Here is a 20,000-nt window from a genome sequence, read left to right as displayed (position 1 = left end):
TAGGTAGGCATGTTTCATACAGGGACTGCGACGTGTATTCTTGCAGCTTCCCTTATTTTCCTCTGGTCTTATGTTTTTAAATTTAGTTTTGTTAGGCATGAAAAAGTGTAAGGTTTAGTCGTTTTCTCTCGCAACTTCCCTGTTCCAGTACTCCTTCACTGCATTCCCTTCCTCCTTCATTTATTTGAAATAATTTACTGGCAGGTTCTAAAAATAATGAAGAAATGCAGGAATATTCGTTTGTGTTAATTTGGTCTTCTATGAATCATGAAATTGCAAGTTTTGATGAATGTTGTGGTATGTTAAGAAGAGTTTGTTCGCAGGCAGCGAGTGGCGGGGCGAGGCCGGGCCGCTGTTTGAAGGGACGGGTAGATTATCCCCGTGTCGTCCTTTACCTCTCGTGGAGAATGTATGTCCTGCGCCGCGCCGGGATGAGTTGTCAGGTGAGCGAGGCACCTTGAGGGATCTGTGTCATGTGTGGAGCAGTCAGCAGTGTGACGTGTGGCGTGTTGAAGGGTTGTGCTCCTTGCCCGTGTACTATGTAGTGTTTGGGTGTTGTGAGCAGGTCTCAGCATGCGTGGTGGTGTGAGCAGCCAGCGAGGCCAACTGGCTGCTTGTGGCTGTCATGCTCGCCGGCCAGATGCGTCAGCCTCTGCTTGTGTGGGGAAGGTTCAAGTGAGGCAGAGTGACAGGAAATAATTATGTTTTCCTCCGTGTGAATTAAACTGAATATTAATGATTTATTTTTTTATGTAGGAAGGACACTGGCCAAGGGCAACAAAAATCTAATAAAAAAAAAAAAATGCCCACTGAAATAGGAGGGACCCCATCAGGTCCATAAGCCTTCCGAGGGTTTAGGCCAGCGAGGGCATGGAAAACATCATTGCGAAGAATTTTAATAGGTGGCATGAAGTAGTCAGAGGGTGAAGGAGAGGGAGGAACAAACCCAGAATCGTCCAAGGTAGAGTTTTTAGCAAAGGTTTGAGCGAAGAGTTCAGCTTTAGAAATAGATGTGATAGCAGTGGTGCCATCTGGTTGAAATAGAGGAGGGAAAGAAGTAGAAGAAGCAAAGTTATTGGAGATATTTTTGGCTAGATGCCAGAAATCTCAAGGGGAGTTAGATCTTGAAAGATTTTGACATTTTCTGTTAATGAAGGAGTTTTTGGCTAGTCGGAGAACACTATTTCACGGTCCCGACTCGCCCTAACGTGCAGTAACTTAACCTCCACGACAAAATATTAATGAAATAACGCCGGAAGAAAGTAAAAAAAAAACTAAAGAATTTAACTTATTCAAATGATAAAGCAGTGAATCCACAGGGCTGGAGGCAAGAGCTCTGTATTTATCAGCCATCATCTGCTTCATCTCTTTTATTATAAGTGAAGCGTGTCACACAATGGAGCTGCATGCCTATTATTTCATATCCGCTGGTCAGATATGTCCGCCATTGCCTGGTTTCGGTGTGATGAAGGCTTAAATGAGCCGATGTAGCGGCCGGACTCCACTGAGCTGGCCGCCATGATGGATGTGACTGGCTCTTTGCTTCCAGAGCTGTGAATTGTTGTATACTGCAGTGAAAGGGTTGAATTATGGAGTGTTCTGGTTTGTTTGTAGGGCACTGTAGAGGGAAGGGCTGCCTCGTCACTAACCCTGCCCTGGTAGTCGCTTCTCGTGCCAGGCAGGGAACACGCTGGCGGTAGTCTTAGCCTTGCCACAGAGCAGACGCATCTTCATCTTTATAAGTAATGTTTCTCTCACTATGTAGTACTTATAATCTGTAAGGTACGATGTAATGTTTCCAGTCTGTCTCCCAGTGTGTACAAGTGCCATAACATTAAATATCAAATGAAGCAGGAAATGTTGTAAAGTAAGAATGTCCTGAACTTATGCTGTGCTAAAATCTTCAGTCAGTCTCCTGAAGTATGTGTTGGAGAGACAGCCACCACCACCACCTTTGCCTGAGGAATGGCACTGCCCTTTGCCGTCACCTCCAGATGGCCTGCCCTGGAGCGTTCCTCTCTTCACCTGTTAGTATTTCAGCTTTTATTTCCATTTGTTTGTAGTCTGGGCATTAATGGTTTATGGGTGCAGTGAAAGAAGACCTGCTTGTAATGTATGAGGCTGAGGGAGGCACAGAAGGCTGGGTGCATCAGGGAAGGTTGATCCAGCGTGGTGACTTGATAGGAGCAGACACAGGAAGCAGCAGTGGTGTAGGTTTCTCTGTTCCCAGCTGTTGGTAGTGTGTCCCTTTCCACAGCAGCTGACAGGGCTGAGAGTGTGTGTGGTGCCTCGTCTGGGGCGCCCCGTGTGGGATTGCCAGCCTGGTGCATGGACAGACAGGTTGTAGTTAATGGCATATCTCTGCAGGTTATGATTAGTGCCTTATTTCCAGCCATCAGTAGCTCAGACCGTAAGATTTCCACTCCCAAGACTAAGACATTTTTATTTGAAGGTCACACGTTCACACTGTTGGTGTTGCTGTGTTGGTTCAGCAACAGTTCACAGCAGTGGTCAGCAGTTCTGTGTTCAACTTTGTGAGACACGATGGTTTTTCCAGAAAGCCACAGGCTGTGTGTGGCTGGCCAGGCAGCACATCCCTCACCCCACCGTCTCCCTGGCACCGTGGTGAGGCAAGCTGACCACCACTGAGGGCAGGCACACCTGTCGGGCAGTACAGGTAACAGCATCACTGGTGGTAGTACTGTGGTACTTGTCTTGTCTTAAGATTAATTGATTGTATTGGAGTATTTCTGCAGTTGTCAAATACACTAGATCTGTTATTTCTGTTGAATACTTGTGTTGATTTTGGCATGACAAGAACAAATCACATTCCACAAAATGTATCAAGCAGCCGCCTCCACCTGTCACATCTTGCATTTCTTGGTCTGCATTGCAGAGTTCTTAGCAAGTTAATCAGATTAACTTCAGTATTTATATATAACAACTGGTATTTGAACATTCAAGTGAGTGAACAGTGACAGCAGCAACTGTTTCCATGAAGTGTTGATTTGTCTCTGTGGAGCAAAGTGTCTCAACCTGTGTTGTGTATAATGTTTGTGGCACGTTTTGTTCACCTTGGTTTGTTCAGGATGCTCTGACAACATCAAAGGTTCTTTTGAAGGAGAGAGGAACCAATAGACAAAGTTATTCTGAATTTCCTTTATTACTTTACATCTTTGCATACACTGTAGTGTTACATTGCCTCCACAGCACACAGATGGAGTATGCATCAACATGTGGTGTCTGACAATTTGTGACTATTTCAGCAATGGATCTCCGCACACCAGTGAATCTGAGGCACAGACGGAGAACACGGACACCACTGCTGGGAAGATAGTTATCACTGCTGTGGTTTCAGCAATGGATCTCCAAACACCAGTGCATCCAAGGCACAGACAAAGAACATGGACACCACTGCTGGGAAGATAGTTATCACTGCTGTGGTTTGTACCTTGCTTGTTATGAGAGAGTGAATGTGTGTGTGTATGTGTGTGTACACGTTTGTTTTCTTCTCAGTGTGCACAAAGAACTAACAGCATCTCATGAAAACACCTTTAGCTAATATTAAGTTGTTCACTCCAGCTGATCTGTGGCTCCTTGGCTGTTCATAAGACATCATGAATTAGCTGCAGCTTTCTCCCCCTGACTCAGCGCCAGACTGCACGTCACATGCTGCAGTGGTGTGTGTTGCATGCCTCGGCTTGCTTCATCTACAAGGTTGGCAGTCTTAATTGGTATCATCAGACAACAAGGAGTGCAGTTTTGTCTTCTGTAGGTTGAAGTAATTCAGTTTGGTATGTGTCAATGTGCTGCTGAATGTTGTCTGTCAGAAGCAAGGTATTGAAGCATTTTGGAGCAACTTTCCAGTTACACTTGTCATAATTACATTTTGTTTTTTAGTTTAGGTTCTGCAGTGATTGCAGAACCTGAAGTGTTGATACAAACTCACCAAAACAATAAAATTATGACACTTAGGTATAACTGAAAAATTGTTTCCAAATTGTTTAACCCTTTCAGTTTGCAGTGCAGGTGTGTGTGGTCAGTGGTACACCTAGGCAGACTCTCATGCCAACACTTGAACTGCTGCCAGGGAATACAAGTACTCCAAGCCATACAAATGTACATGCTCAGTATGAAATATTAATCAGCATATTTAGAGTAGGATAGTGCATGCAGAGATACACAGTGTAGTTGATAATTGGCGTTTTGAGCATCCCACTCGTAATCACCCATTACAGTGTGTTTCTCTGTATGCACTCCACAACTCTGCAAATGTTGATTGATATTTCATACTGAATATGCACATCTGTATGGCTTCAAGTACTTGTATTCACTGGCAGCAGTTAAAGTGTTGGCATGTGTGAGTCTGCCCAGGCGTGGCACAACTGAACTGAAAGGGTTAAACAATTTGGGAGCAATTTTTCAGATATACCTGTGTCATATATAACTTAATTTGGTTTTGGTGAGTTTCTATTTACACTTCAGGGTTCTGCAATTACTGCAGAACCTTAGGATACCAGTTAAAACAGATCATCTATCTACCTTGCACACACAAGATCCAGCACCCGAGTGACTGCAGAACCAACACTAAAAAAACAAAATGGAATTATGCCAAGAGTAAGCAGAAAGTTGATCCAGAATTTGAAATACCTTGTGACTGGCAATGTTCAATAGCACGTTGACATATTCAAGCTACTGAAGACAAAACTCCACTCCTTGCTGTCTCATGATGGCAATTAGAACTGCCAACCTTGTACATAAAACAAGCCAAGAAGGCATACAACACAACACAACACAACACACCCACCACTGCAGCATGATTTACAGCCTAGTGCTGAGTTGGGGAGAGAAGGCTGCAGCTGCTCAGCAATGTACATTCTTGCTGGGCTAGGAGCCAAGGATCATCCTCACACAATGACAGATCCTGTGCAAACCATGCCATGTGCAGGCCTGGCCTCTTGTGGCTTCCCTGGGTTGTGTTCTCCATGCTTCTGTCTCACTAGCTATGTGCAGGCCTGGCCTCTTGTGGCTTCCCCATGTTCTCCATGCTTCTGTCTCACCAGTCATGTGTAGGCCTGGCTTCTTGTAGCTTTCTGTGTTCTTGATGCTTCTGTCTCACCAGTTGTGTGTAGGCCTGGCTTCTTGTAGCTTTCTGTGTTCTTGATGCTTCTGTCTCACCAGTCTCAAGGGCATCAGTCTTCATCCTGGTGTCTCTCAGTGTGTTCTTCTTGGAAGTCACTCTGGAACGAAGATACAAAAAGTGTTAGTGCCAAAACTTTGCTTTACACAGTAGTGGTGGAAAGTCTTGGCATGAACCTGCTGTGCCAAGAAGTACTGCCAGTATGGTGCAGACCACCACAGCATCTCTGACCTGGCAGCAAGTCTTGGCCACCTGGGGACAGGCTGGGGGAGAGTGGGCATCCCAGTGACATGAGTCACTACAGTAGTAGGTCACTCATCTGTGAGCTGTTACTCTGAGATCAAAGATTTCATTTCACCACCACACATTGTCTCCACCCACACCTTAATCCTTTTGACACTGGAGCAATGGGTGGTGGAAAAGAGCTGCAAGAATCACACCTGGCAGCCGTAGCAACACTCAGCCACTGTCGAAAGGCAAACAAGGTGTTGCAAGAATGCAGGACAAAGCATTATTGTGATGCTGACGCTTCAAGTGATGCACAGCTCTATAATCACTTTACCCACCAACTTTGGGTTCTTTTCCTTCCATCACTGTGGAGTTGTATAAGTTTCCTTTCCACCTGCTGCTGTACACGCCTCACAGTGCAGGAAGTAACAATCAGTGTGGCCTTTTAGGTTTTTTTCTGATGGGATTATGAAGTTGTTTGCATCACAAAAATGCTTTGTCTTAGTTTCCTCACTCATTTCCTTATTTGACTTTCCACAGTGTCCAGTTCAGCTTCCTTCAACTTTTTTTTTTCACCACCCTTTGTTCCGCATGGTCAAGAGTGAAAGTTGAGAAAGGAGAGGTAAAAAAAAAGGTATGGTGATGAAGTGGAATGTCTAATCTGAGAACAACAGCCTGCAGACAAGCAAGCCACCAGACTCAGCCACTGGGATGCCTAACTCTCCACCTGCTCATCCCAAGGTTACCAAGACTGCTGGCAGATCAGAAATGCTGTGAAGGCTTACACTGAAGTAGCATTACTTGGTGGAGGAGGGTTGACACCATGACTATTCACCAGTGCTTTGTATCCATACCCAATGACATGCTTGTTACAGATGCTGCCACTACTGTCCAGCCTTGTGAGGAAAGCTAAGGATGTCAGATGGAACAATGATGGAGGAGACACCTTGCCACCAGAGAGGCACCTCACCAGCCTACAGGATGCCACCAGCTGGGCTGCACAGAGCCCTGAAAGGCTGCAGCATCACGGGTCCCCATCCAACTTTCCTTGTGGCTTGAGATGGTCCTCTGGTGGTCCCTTGGTGGTGTGGTCCTCAGTGGTGTGACCCTCAGTCTTCCTGCAGTCATTGTTGTCACCCTCCCTCCCTGCAAGACATTCCTGGTTATGCAAAACAATAAACTTACACCATACAATACACTGTCTCTGTCATCCTATATCATTCCAGTTCTGGTGGTCATTTCTTGTCTCACTGCAGGGATCAAAGACAGTACAGAGGAGACCTAAAACTACACTTAGTGAGGTGTGGGACTGAGGGGTTGTGTTCTGAAACATTTCATTGCCTCACGTGAACTACCTGAGTAAGGGACAAGCTTGGGATATACAAGATAAGAGGAAAAGAAAGCATTCCCTATAAACAAATGAGGAAAAGTAAGATGGGATTAGTGACAAGGTACAAAACATAACTAGGAGGAAGTCAGCTGATCCTGGTAAACTGGCAAGGTAAGGAAAGAGAAGCATGGAGGTAGGACAGAGAAGGAAGGAACAGTCTTAAACCTATAGACACTTCTTATCTCACCAAAACTTGCCTTCCTCATGAATTCTTCCCCTCTCCCTCCCTTTCTGTTGACAATGGAGGAAGAATGGAGGGATGAATACATGAGCAGCAGCAATGAAGACTGGCCATGGCAACCCCTCCTGGAGTCCCAAAGATTGAGCTAAACTGAGGGTGTTGCCAGTTTCTCTTGGTGACAAGGCTGGAAAAATTGTCAATAAGTAAGAATATTTAGGTCAGTCTGGGAACAAGATGAGTGAGTGAGGGGGAGGTGGGAAGGAAAATGCTGGAGATAGACTCACCAGACAGGAAGAGAAGACCAGAGGGAAGACTGAGGGATGCAAGGACCACCAGGCAGGAGGAGGACAGGAAGGCCACATTTCCTGCATGGCACCACAACTAATACAACGTAGTGCTGAAATATAAAATTGCATAAAAATAAGAGTAATATCGAAATGAAAGGTAAAAGCAATGAAATAAGACACAGTTCAATTTTAGAATAATAACAATAATGAAAAAAAAAAAAAACGCTAGAAATGAAGTGAGCAAGGATTTGAATGCACTAATTACAAGTGAGGCAATTATGTAAACAGATTGGAAAGAAAGAATTGCCACTTCATTTCGTGATATTGATCCTGATGTGAAGGAGAGAAGGATGTTGAGAGGTGAGGTCACTGTGCTGATGGAAGCACAGTGGGAGGGAAGGACGGAGGGAGGAAGGAAAGAAGGAATTCTCTCTGACGGTAGGGGAGGTCACTCAGCTGCATTGTGACCCTCTCTGGGAAGTGATCCATGGAGCAGTTCAGAGGTCAGAACATTTGGCCTGACAGGTTGTGGTGTCCTTGGGAAAATATCTTGCCCATTAAGGAAGAGGAGAAGACACAGAGGGAGCACGCAGCACAGTCCCGGCGCCGTGGTGATGATCGGTTCTTGTGAATAAGAGGACGCTCCCATCCTGTGGCGGGGACGAGAACTCCGGCAGGTGGCGAGCGTTGCCTGTGCCCTGGTGAAGTCAGCCGCCGCCTCTGCGTGCGGTGGCCGCTGGGGCGACGCTGCTCCTGGGTGCTGAGGCAACCTTTGTCGGGAGCGCTCCATGTGACAATAAGCTGACGCTCGCCTACGGCGGAGAACGCTACCCGGCTCCCAGGCAAAGCTTGTTTGTGCCGCCGAGACAACAATCTCCCACGGCAGGTAGAAGCAGGCGACGAGCATGCCCTGTGACAAGGCGATGCTTGTCTTTTGCAGCGAGGCGACGCCATCTCGGAGCGATGAGGTGAGGCGAGGAATGTTTCCTATAACCAGGGGAAGCAGGAGACACCACACCCCAGCGACGGGGAAGAGACGGTGAGCGTCTCCTGTGGAAAAAAGGCGGTCGTTCCTGCGGCGAGAAGATGCAGGCGTCGCTCTCTTCCTGTGATGAGGCGACTCCCGGGACGTCCTCTTACGTTGGTCAAGAGAAGGTGGCGACGAGCGGTCCTGCGGAGAGTTACGGTGGGTGGTGGGGACGGGGAACCAGTGTCCCATCCCGCTTACCTCAGGGACCGCTGCCCGCCGGCGCCAAAGCTGATGAAGGAAGCAGGCGAGTCGACACGTCCAGCATGAGCAGCCACTGCAGAAAGTACGTCAGAAGGACAAGGATCTGAAACAGACGTACAAGGAGGGGGATGGGGAGGGGCAGCCGCAGGAACCGCCACCCCGTCGTTTAACTTACTCCAGCCTGTCTCGTATCGGGAAAAGTCACGTCATGAGAAACATTTGCCAGTGAGGCGGCAGCTGTAAGAGTCGCCGACAGGAGCAATGGGAGATGAGTTAAGGACCACCGGCGCTGCCACAACATCGTTAGGGGAGGAGAGGGTTGTGATGGAATGTCACGAGCAGGAACAAGGAGAGAAGCTAGACCAATCCCTCTCTCCTCCCCATCACTAACATTGTGTCAGTACAAGTTTTTCTTGGCCTTAACCCGCCGCCGCCTGGCTAACGACTTATCATGCCTGACAAAGGCCAGCCTTAACTCCTCAGACCAGCTGACACACTCAGGTCACTGGGCACCTAAGGAACCATCATGGCGGCGCCAGCTGTCACAGTGCATGCAAGTCATAAAGGTCACAACTCACCCTTTGCGGCGGCGTGTGCAGGCCGTCACCGGAAGGGATGGCCTCCCCGTGGCCGCCGCGTCCTCACGCTCTCCGACATTTGTCATGGCCAGGAAAAAGACCCAAAACACAACTGTGTTGGGACGTCCGCCACCCACGAGGAACGAACTTCAACGAGGGTAAGAAAGAAGGGGAGGGGGGCGGTGACCTTCCTGCCCGGCGCCCGCCTCCTGGCGGCGCGTTATACTAACACAGGGCGCGAGTTTCAATTTTATACTGCATTCTTTGTAACTGGTCCGCTCCCCCTCTCTCATTATTATTATTATTATTGTTATTATTATTATTATTATTATTATTATTATTATTATTACTACTACTACTACTACTACTACTACTACTACTACTACTACTACTACTACTACTACAACTATTTTTCATTATCGTTATTATTTTCAGGAACTCTCTCTCTCTCTCTCTCTCTCTCTCTCTTTGTGTAATTCCTGTCCCACCTCCATTCTCTCCCCCTCCCCTCGCTCCCTTCTCTACCGTTCCTCAGCCCATTCATCCTTCCCTCCTTCTATTTTTCCTCCTCTCCCTCCCTCCCTTCCTCCCTCCTCAGTGTCCTGTTCTTCCTCTTTCTCCATTGTTGTTCTCCAGCCTCCTCTCCTCCTCCTTCCCCCTCCTGTCTACTCTACCTGCTAGCTATAACTGTGTGTGTGTGTAGCGCAGAGAGAGAGAGAGAGAGAGAGAGAGAGAGAGAGAGAGAGAGAGAGAGAGAGAGAGAGAGAGAGAGAGAGAGCCTGTGCCGTCAAAATAGTTCGTCAGTTTTCTGTTTTGTTCAGGCACATCTCATACCATGTTACAGTTTTCCCGATAGTAAATTACACACGTCTCTGCATCTCGTCATATTATTTTATATTTTGTAAATATTAAATGAATGAATAAATAAATAAATAAGATGATAAAATGAGGGGAAAATATGAAATTTGTTTGAAACTCAACACATTTATTTCTCTCGTAATAAACAAAACAGTTTATCCTCTTGCCAGTAACTCGGAAACCATAAAAGTTGGTTGAAACAGCTTCATCATAAAAAAAAATAAATAAATAACAAATAAAATAAATAAATAAATAAAAACCTTATTATTACATGTCATTTGTACTTCAGTTTGTGTGGGGCAGCTCCATTTCATGCCCCCCCTTAAGGCAGCCCCACTAAAACCCCCGTGAGGCGGCGCCATACAAAACCCCCATCGCGTGGTGGCGCACATCAGCCGTGACGCCCCGCATCGCCTGTCTCCCTGGTGCTCCCCGCCTTGCTGTCGCGAAGTTCAAGGTGGCTCTGAGTCATGGTGCTTGTCGGGGCTGCAGAAATTTCGCCAGCATGTCCTTCTTTGTAGCCGCCGTGGCCGCTCACTGCTCGCCGCTGTGAGTCCTAGGGTTGCTGTCTGCAGTGCTGTGCGTGGAACAGACGCGCCACGTTCTTGAGTGGAGGCGGTCCCTTTGTTTTCTTGATGCTATTCCGAGTCTCTTGGACACTACGTGTACTCAGTATTTTCCACCTTACTGTCACCACAGGGTTCTTCTCATCACTCGTGGCACACACTGCACTGCACGCTGCCCTGTCACCATCAGGCATCAGCATCAAAGTTCTCTACTCAAAGTTCTCCTGCAAGCTTCCACTAAGCAAAGCCACTACCGCAGCTGCCTTCATCCCCCGGAACTTGCAGTGAAGTGTTCCTCGCGCTGGTCTTCGCGTTCCTCAACCACTCAGCAAACCCTTCCTCGGTTGTTTTCTGTGACGTCTCAACGAACACTTCACAACACCTGCTGATGACCTCATTGTCTATTACGAGTCCAGCTCCTGAGTCCATCACAACACCAACTAACAGCGGACTCCTGTGCCCTGGTTTGTGCAACTGCTGCCTGACGTCACGCGGGTGTCACACACCCCACCTTCACCTGGTGGCGCTGGTGCTGTCCTTGAGTAACACTTGCTCACACGGCTCACACTCGCCTCTTATTACACCTGCTGCCTTTCCTTTGGCGGTTTCCGTCGTGACTTCAGCGTAGTGAGAAAATTTCTTCCCAGGCGCCCTCACGGCCAAGCGTCCCTGAAGTGTGTGTACACCTGCACACCGCTGCCATTATCTACGACACTGCACACGACCATATTTGTCTCGGGATTTTCGCTTCCTTGTGGCTCTGCTTCGCCGCCACACTCTTCACACACCACATGCACTCTGCAGTCAAAATCGTTCTGCACGAAAGTCACGTTCACTTTCCCCGAGCACGCTGCGCAGGTAAGCTTTGTCAGCACTCGCCTTAAGTAACTCTTTTCAATCACTGCGTACTCCTTGGGCTCCATGTCACTCACCACGAAACGCTCCTCAGCACCGCCTGGCTCAGGCCCCGGCTGGTGCGTGCCCGTGGCATGGCCCGCGTGGGGCGTGGAGCGTGGCGCGGGCAGGGCGGGCTCGGGGCTTGGGTGGTTCACGTGGCGTGCTGCCGCCTCTTCTTTCTTCTTTCTGGCTTTATTTGCCTCTTCTCTCTTCTTTCTGGCTTTATTTAACTTTCGTGCTCTCTCTCTCTGCTGGAGGACTCGTCTGCGCACCCTGCCCATCGTGACACGGTGTGAGCAGCACTCAAGGGCAGCAAAACAGGAGAAAGGCGAGGCTGCCCTCACAACACTCCAACGCTACCTTCAGCAAGGCGCGTGGCTGCGGGCACTGGGCACTGGCGCTGGGCACCCCGGCCGGCGGCGGCCAGGTAAGTAAAAGGAAGGTAGCGTGGCTGTCGTGACGTCACTAAGCTCCGCCCCACTGGCAGCTGCTATGAGGCGGGAAGGCGGCTGTTAAAGTGTGTTCACATTCTGTTCCAATAATTACAATATAATGGTGTCTTGTGCTGCCGCTTCATGACACGTAAATGTGAGAAACGGAAGGAAATTTGTAGTATTTTGTCTTTTTCCCAGGAATCAGAAGCAGTGACATGATGGCCAGACGCCTCTACGTAGATTTACAACCAATGACCTTCACACAAGAACCAAGTGAAGCTGTGGCATCGTGTCTGCCCGGTGCATTGCTCGCCAGACTCTTTTACATGTCACCTGTCACCTGTCACCTGTCACCTGTCACCTGGCAACGATTGGGAGAACTGTCATGAATCTTGTCTGAATTGCACTCACTGAGCTCAGTAATTCCAGCCACCACAAACACAACACTTCACAGAAAACGACAATAAATTAATACAAATACAGGAAAGGACGCTAGTATTTTATTTTTCCTTACGTAAGAGTGCTTCTGGCCAGAGACAACTAAAACGATAAAAAAAAAAAAAGTCCCACTGAGGATGCCAGAACAGACAGCACAATCAAAACACCTAAAATGACAAGAGGGTGGTGACAGTGAGGAAGTCATTGCAACACTGCCAGTCACATCAACTTAGCTGCTTCCCTCGCGTCAGGTCAGCGCCTTGCATGAGTGTTCTGCTGAGTGTGTGTGTCTGTTCTGTCTCTCCTGTTGTCTGTGTGTCTACTGCGATGCTTGCCCTGTGCCTCGTTGTATCATCTTGTGTCTCTCATTCCGTGTACTGCATACCTTTACTAATACTACTACTACTACTGCTACTACTACTACTCTATTCTAAACCATTTCAACTTTGCAATAATCAAATTTAACCCCAGAAACGCATCGCCATTATCAAAGCTTGTGTTAGTATCATTATTCCTTGCAGGGGCAGAATTCCAGCATGCAGACCAGTTAGTTTGTTAGTTACTGAAGGGTTTTGCAGAAAGATGACCCGCTGAGATGACCCCTAACAGGAACAGCCGAATGAAGAGAAGAGCATGGTAAAGAGAAAGTCGTTAGGTAGTTAGTAAGGGTTAGTAGAATTGCCAAGTGTTAGTAATCTTTTTATTCAGATCCAAAGTCTACATTCAAATCATACGGTTGTCTACAAATAAGTCTACAATTGTTCAAATCTCAGTATGATAAAGTCACTATATATAGCTTTTGATCACCTGCGGCGGCGGCGACAGCTGTGGTGGTGGTGTCTGTGGTGGTGGTGGTGGTGGTGGTGGTGTCCGAGGGGGGCCAGTGGGGGGCGGGCTGGGGAGAGAAGGAAAGAAAGGAGGGTTGAGTACAGGGGCGTCCTTGAGTCACGCAGGGGTTCCGTTCCTACGCCACGTGGTAAACCGGTTTTGGGCGTAAGTCTGAACCAGGATGCACAGGACAGGCGGGTGGACAGCCAGCGAGGGGACAGTCACAGTGCGTTGCCAGCCCCATTCCTTCCTATTTACTCTTATTCATGCATTAATTACCCATTACTTTTCACCCATTTCTTTCCCCATTTTCTCTCTCATCATTACTGCCACACATCACACATTTCTTCCTTTATCATCATTTCTTTCTCCATTATCACCACACATTAGACTAGGAGGGCCGCAGAGCTCAGACAGGAGTGCGTAAGGCGGTGGAGCAGCTGAGGTCACGACAAGGCAAGCGCTGACCTCACGTGCTGGCTGACTGACCTGTGTATCTCTGTGTGCTGTGTGACCTGTGTGCTCTGAACCAGTTTAAGTTGGCACCTGCAGTCTGGCCATCACCTGTGCTGATGCTGCAGACATAAACTAGGACATGAACTAGACATAAACAAATAAACAATAAATAAACAAATAAACAACAGACAGACACAAAGTATGACATGCAGAACTGTACCTGTAGCTGTAAAATGAAGCATGGAGATTGTACAGGGGATAAAAAAGTGAAATAAATCAGTAATAAAGAAGAAGAGAATAATAATAATAATAATAATAAGAAGAAGAAGAATAATAATAAGAAGAAGATAAAGAAAAAAACATTCGCAAAAGGGGAACATTACATTAATTCCCACCAGCATCTCTTCCACACCTCCTCCCAACACACACACCCACTACAAGCACTCCCACAGCACCTCTCCCACTACAAACACTCCCACTGCTCCTCCCAACACCCCCCCCCACTCCCATGCACATCCCACAGTAAAGACCAAGAGATGCATTGTCAGGTCATCAAATTCTGAAGTGCTCTCCTCTGCAGACTCACCACAATGGCCTTAGTGGTGTGCTGTCAAGGGGGGAGGGGGGGGGGTGGTGTCTGTACAGCTGTCGTCTTCTTTCTCCTCCTCTTCCTCTTCCTCCTCCTCCTTGTCCCTCGTGTTCCTCCCTATAGGAATGTAAAAAAAAAGTAGATAGGAGTGTGATTTTTATTTTATCTATCACTGTAAGGGGTTGGCAGATAGTTGGGTGGGGAGATGCCTTCAACTTTGCTATCTTGTGTTGAGCTTGAAATGTTGAGTAGCGTATAAGGGTTACTACTACTACTACTACTACTACTACTACTACTACTACTAATTTACTATCTTGTGTCTTGGTCAAGGTGGTGTGCTAAACAGTTTTACAAGAGTCAATGTTAATTATGTTTATTTCTTCTCTTCATTTCTTCTTCTCCTCCTCCTCCTTCTCTTCTAGCCCTTCTTTTCCCTTTCTTTAGTCCTTCTCCTCCTCTTCCTCCTCTTTCTTCTAACCTTCCTCCTCTTTTAATCCTCCTCCTCTTCCTCTTTCTTCAAATCCTCTTCCTCCTCTTCATCTTTCTTCTAATTCACCACCTCCTCCTCTCCTCCATTCCTCCTCCTCCCCTTCCTTCTAACCCTTACCTCAGCCATCCCTCCTCCTCCTCTTCCTCCTCCTCCTCCTCCTCTTCCTCAGCCTCACCTCAGCCCTCCACAGTCGTTGCCGCGTCCTGTGAAAGGGATCGACGAGGGGGGCGCCACTCCCGCCCTTCCTCGCCCATCCTGCGCGTGGTGGGGGCCTGGTGGGGGTGGAGGGTCAGCATTACATAGGTGGGAAAGGTCAGCATGTAATTTATTCTTTATATTTCAGTGTGTATTGTTGATGGGTCTGTTGGTAGCTAGTGTTTACAAGTGTGGTGACCCGAGACGATCCAGGAACGGAGAAAAATGGAAATTATATCAAGGAAAGCATAAAAGAACAGAAGTGGAAGTAGAAAGAGATGGATAATGACAGAAGAAAGAGGGGAAATAGACAGAAAACCGAAAAAAAGATGAAAATAATAGGAGTTGAAAGAGAATGATAATAATAGAAGAAAGAGGGGAATAGAGAAAACTGAAAAAAAATAATAAAAGCAGAAGTAGAAAGAGGAGGATAGCAGAAGAAAGAGGGAATAGCCAGAAAACAAAACAAAAAAAAAGAAAAAATAATAAAAGTAGAAGTAGGAAAAGAAGGATAATAACAAAAAAAAAAAATAAATAACAGACTGAAAAGCAGAAGACAGCGTGGGAAGAGAAGGACAATGCAAGGATGTTTTCATTATTCCAGTGATAGTTTTGATAATTAAGCTCTACTGGACGTGTTTGTGGGTGTTTTTTTAAGGGATTTTCAAAGATCTTTAAGCGTTTAATATGATTTTTTAGTGTTGTAAGGAAAAAAAAATAAAAAAAACTAGGGGAAACCTGGCTAATCATCTGTGTGGCCTTTGTAAACTGTTATGATTAGAGGGAAACTTCAAGATATATATAACTACTTTAGTTGTCAGATTTTTATTTACTTTTTTTATTTTTTAGTGAAAGAGGCATAATTTTTCGTCAAACTGTCACTGAAATCATGAAAACACCTTTGAAAACTTCCATCTCTCTTACCACAGCCTGTTGAAGAAAGATCGTAAGGCGTGGAAATGTTGAAAAATGAATAAATAAACAAATAAATAAACAAACAAACAAATAAATAAATAAATAAATAAAAGAAAGGTAAAAATTTTAAACACACTCGTGGAAGCTGAGCCGTTAAAAAGGTGAAGGCTGCAATAAGTCCCTTTCTTTTTCTCTTCCCTTCTCTTCTCCTCTCCTCTCCTCTCTTCTCTTCTCTACTCTTCTGCTTCACTACCTCTCCCTCTCTCCTTGTCTTTTCGCCAGCCACGTCTTTTCTACTCTCTCTCTCTCTCTCTCTCTCTCTGATTTTAGACATTTTTCGTTCCAAATTAATTTCTATCGTGACCTTAAATAAAAAAAATAGTAATAAAAAGTGCTGAGAGAGAGAGAGAGAGAGAGGAGAGAGAGAGAGAGAGAGAGAGAGAGAGAGAGAGAGAGAGAGAGAGAGAGAGAGAGAGAGAGAGAGAGTATGGCGAGACAACTGGAGAAACGAGACAAGAAAAAGGAGAAAAGAAGGAAAAAAGGAATCAGAGAGAGAGAGAGAGAGAGAGAGAGAGAGAGAGAGAGAGAGAGAGAGAGAGAGAGAGAGAGCACCTCCCTACCTGCTGCTGTTGAGGCCGTGGCTGGGGGGAGGGGGAGTGGCAGGGCCTGAAGGTGATCGCCTCCTCCAGTCTGTCCCCAACACCAATACCATTCACTGTCTCTGAATTAACCAGCAGTCCACTCACACCCGCCGCCCGACGCCTCGCCCACGGCACCTGCAGGAGAGAGGGAGAGGGATGGGGGAGAGCGTCAGGTATTGGGAGCGTGTGTCATAAGCCGGTGACAAGGTAGGCCTAATCTTTTCCCGCGCGGATTTATGGCAGGTATAGGTTTATGACAAGAATCAGCAGTTTTATTTTAAGTAAGGGACGTTTCATGGTTAAAACTGGACTGCTTGGTGAATGTGGGCCCCAGAAGCTGTCTTAGTGCCCTGGAACCTTTGTGTAGCCTCAACCACGGCACCTACAGGACGGAAGGGCGGAGCTTGTCTTAATTAATATCCCCTTTCATAACCCAGACTCCCTTCCCATCACCATCACTACCCCATCACCACCATCACCACCACTACATCCTCCTCACCCCCCCTGACGTATCAGCCAAGGCGTCTATAAGAGAGAAGGGATCAGAACCTGTCTTAATGCCGCAGAACCTTTTAATACACGCCTCAACCACGCCCACTACAGGAAGGAAGGATCAGAACCTGTCTTAATGCCGCAGAACCTTTTAATACACGCCTCAACCACGCCCACTACAGGAAGGAAAGGATCAGAACCTGTCTTAATGCCGCAGAACCTACGGCGCCTACAGGAGGGAAGGGATCAGAATTTGTCTTAATGCTGTAAAACCTTTGTATCGACGCCTACCGCCACCTACAGGAGGGAGGGGCGACTGTCTTACGAAAATTATTCTTGAAACATCCGCGCTGCACCCCCCCCCCCCACTTTCCAAAGGCTGTACTTGAAATGCCACGAGTTTTTCAGTCTTTCTTACGGTCCCAGCGACGGATTGGCAAGGTTTCTACTGTAATGACTGGAAAAACACTCTTGAGGACTCGACTAAGGTATAAGAGGTAATAATAATAGAGATTAAAAGAGAAACAAAAAAACACTTCATTATTAAGCAGGTAGGGATTTCAATGTAGGATAATAATAATGATGGTGAGGCTTGGCGAGGCTGGGAGGAAGCTGAGGAGACAAGGCAACAGTGGCAAGAGATGTGCTCGTGTGTTGCTTTTACTGAAATATTTAGACTTCCATGACGAGACTTGTTCATTATTCAGAGAGAGAGACAGAGACAGACAGAGACAGAGACAGAGACAGAGAGAGAGAGAGAGAGAGAGAGAGAGAGAGAGAGAGAGAGAGAGAGAGAGAGAGAGAGAGAGAGAGAGAGACGTTTCATTATAACACAGGGAGCGAAGTTAACTAATATTCTCGCCATCACCACCACCATCACCACCATCAGAGAGAGAGAGAGAGAGAGAGAGAGAGAGATCCCCTTTCATAACCCAGACTCACTTCCCATCACCATCACTACCCCATCACCACAACCACCACTACATCCTCCCCCCTATCCAACCACACGGCGCCCTTGGGAAATCTGCCTTCAGGATCCCCCCAGCAGGACACCCGTGCACGGCTCCCCCAGGCCCCCAGTCACCCCTGTGGGAACTGAAGGTGTTGGCTGAGAGGGTCCTTGTCCATTCCGTGTCCTGCCTTGTCATGTCTTTGTTCTATTCTGTGTCCCATCACCACCTGTCTTCTCTAGCCTCACCCATTCCTTGCCAGTCTTCCTATCACCACCTGTCTTCTCTGTACAGTGATCTAGCTTCCCCCCATTCCTTGCCAGTCTTCCTATCACCACCTGTCTGGCTTTCTTACCTATATAATCATCTAACTCTCTCACTCTCTCTCTCTCTCTCTCTCTCTCTCTCTCTCTCTCTCTCTCTCTCTCTCTCTTCTCTCTCTCTCTCTCTCTCTCTCTCTCTCTCTCTCTCTTATTTTGTATTTTATTTATTTGTTTGTTTATTTACTTTTTTGTTGTGGTTTGTTTAGATTGGTTGAAATTTCTCTCTCTCTCTCTCTCTCTCTCTCTCTCTCTCTCTCTCTCTCTCTCTCTCTCTCTCTCTCTCTCTCTCTCTCTCTCTCTCTCTCTCTCTAAGACTTTTTTTCCTTGCATGGTTTATTCACATACGAAATTCTGCTCTCTCTCTCTCTCTCTCTCTCTCTCTCTCTCTCTCTCTCTCTCTCTCTCTCTCTCTCTCTCTCTCTCTCTCTCTCTCTCTCTCTTACCCTGAAGCAAAGACAAACCTTGACAAACAAAGGAACAATGCAACAAAAAGCAAATGCCTGGCAGCCGCTATAAATACATTCACTTCAACAACGCAACACAAGAAACAAAACGAAAAGAAAAGAAAACGGGGAAAAAAAAGGAAAAAAAAAATCTTATATGTAATCTGTTTTTTTTTTTTTTTCCTTCCCATTCGCAAAGTTTTTTTTTCGTCTTTTTTTTTTCTTTTCTATTCGATCCATTAAGGACGCCAGCCACTCGCCAGCCTTTGAAGGACCTGCAGTAGAGTTAATCCCGCAGGAAAAACCATTCAAATTCATTCTCTTGCTCGTGTTCTGAAACTTTCCTGTCTGCATGTCCACTACTTTCCAAAGGCTGTAGTTGAAGTGACGCGGGTTTTTAAGGATGTTTTTTTTATTTATTTTTTTTTTTATGGTTCTAGTGACAGATTAACAAGATTTCTACATAGTTTATTTGTAGCTTCCCTTTAAAGAATGAAAACAGAAAACGGAAAACTTGAACTTGAGTGGGAAACAATTGATGTGCTTGAAAGAAAGAGGGAAATTTTTTAACTATTTGAGTGGAAGAGAAATAAAAAAGTAATGGATTTTGATAATTTAACATAGATTCTGGACTTCTGAGTGGCTGTAGTGCAAGTGACTGAGGTGTTCAAGAAATGCTTCCATGATTCTATTGATCGTTTAAGAAAATGAACTTCTGACAGGCTGTAGTGGCAGTTACGAAGTTTTTTCCAAGGTGCTCTCAAAATTCCAATGATAATTCAACATAGAAACTGAACTTTTACATTATCAACAGGTGAAACGCTCATGAGAACCCGGCAAATTATTTATGTGGCCTTGAAAAATTGTCGAGGTGAAAGAGGAAAAGATTTCAGAACACAGGGGCTTACAGAGAGGAATAAGTGCTGCGCTACAAAGGCCACACAGAAACACCATCTGATTTAGCGTACGTGTGTGTGTGTGTGTGTGTGTGTGTGTGTGTGTGTGTGTGTGTGTGCCATAACTCCTCGCGATAGTCATGTCTGGACGTATATATTTCACAGCCGGTAGAACAGAGAAAGGGACTCACGGAGGAGGATGTAAGGGGCAGAAACAACTGAAGGAGGTTCGTAAATGGCGCTAACCTCTCTCTTTAGGGACACAACTGAAGGAGAACAAGAAGAAGAAGAAGAGGAAGAGTCTCACCGTGCCATAGTCAGACTCCCGCCAGCCTGTGCAGAACTCGCCGTGGTGTCTGCCGGGCGCTGCGTGGCTTCATGCTTGCCCGGGCCACCCCCTGTCCCTCCACGGGGCCCCAGCCGCCCACCACGCTCACCCCCGCCCCCTGTGGGAGGGAGACGCGGGGCTCAGCAGGGTCCGATTGGATAGGGTTCTGATAGTGCTGTTACTACTGGTACTACTATCGCTAATGCTGCCTCTGCTACTATTACTA

At 46.6% G+C, this 20,000-nt stretch overlaps 2 protein-coding genes across 20 annotated transcripts in view; one reads left to right on the top strand and one right to left on the bottom strand.

Moving 5' to 3' along the window:
* The window catches only part of LOC135092494 (uncharacterized), a 6,844-nt gene extending 286 nt beyond the window's left edge, over nucleotides 1-6,558 (top strand). Inside the window, exons 1-6 of one of the 11 annotated variants that reach the window (XR_010262894.1) lie at nucleotides 1-443; nucleotides 1,908-2,027; nucleotides 2,558-2,677; nucleotides 3,267-3,351; nucleotides 3,583-3,771; nucleotides 6,244-6,558. The exon at nucleotides 1-443 is cut by the window's left edge and continues 286 nt beyond it. Coding sequence is in view for 3 of the 11 variants with exons in the window: in XM_063991065.1 (XP_063847135.1) it covers nucleotides 1,966-2,027; nucleotides 3,267-3,351; nucleotides 6,244-6,474 (378 nt within the window). In the remaining 8 variants the exon portion in view is untranslated. Of the gene's footprint in view, nucleotides 444-1,614; nucleotides 1,743-1,907; nucleotides 2,028-2,557; nucleotides 2,678-3,266; nucleotides 3,444-3,582; nucleotides 5,627-6,243 lie in introns of those variants that run through there. The other 10 variants (XR_010262895.1, XR_010262893.1, XR_010262891.1 and 7 more) reach the window with 10 other exon arrangements.
* Nucleotides 5,100-20,000, bottom strand: part of LOC135092486 (discoidin domain-containing receptor 2-like) — a 245,175-nt gene continuing 230,274 nt past the window's right edge. For 5 of the 9 annotated variants that reach the window (XM_063991044.1, XM_063991052.1, XM_063991051.1 and 2 more), the window contains 8 exons: nucleotides 16,322-16,477; nucleotides 14,767-14,863; nucleotides 14,099-14,218; nucleotides 13,036-13,123; nucleotides 7,224-7,336; nucleotides 6,952-7,123; nucleotides 6,339-6,510; nucleotides 5,100-5,240 (listed from right to left, as the gene is read on the bottom strand). In XM_063991044.1, the coding sequence (XP_063847114.1) occupies nucleotides 16,444-16,477 (34 nt within the window). In that variant the 3' untranslated portion in view covers nucleotides 5,100-5,240; nucleotides 6,339-6,510; nucleotides 6,952-7,123; ... (3 more) ...; nucleotides 14,767-14,863; nucleotides 16,322-16,443. Of the gene's footprint in view, nucleotides 5,241-6,338; nucleotides 6,515-6,951; nucleotides 7,124-7,223; nucleotides 7,337-9,999; nucleotides 11,847-12,914; nucleotides 13,124-14,098; nucleotides 14,219-14,766; nucleotides 14,864-16,321; nucleotides 16,478-19,753; nucleotides 19,891-20,000 lie in introns of those variants that run through there. The other 4 variants (XM_063991053.1, XM_063991045.1, XM_063991050.1 and 1 more) reach the window with 4 other exon arrangements.

Source organism: Scylla paramamosain, chromosome 40, assembly GCF_035594125.1.
Source record: "Scylla paramamosain isolate STU-SP2022 chromosome 40, ASM3559412v1, whole genome shotgun sequence".
Taxonomy (NCBI): Eukaryota; Metazoa; Arthropoda; class Malacostraca; order Decapoda; family Portunidae; genus Scylla; species Scylla paramamosain.
The sequence above is the reverse complement of the archived record's forward strand: the minus strand, read 5'-3'. Positions and strand labels throughout refer to the sequence as shown.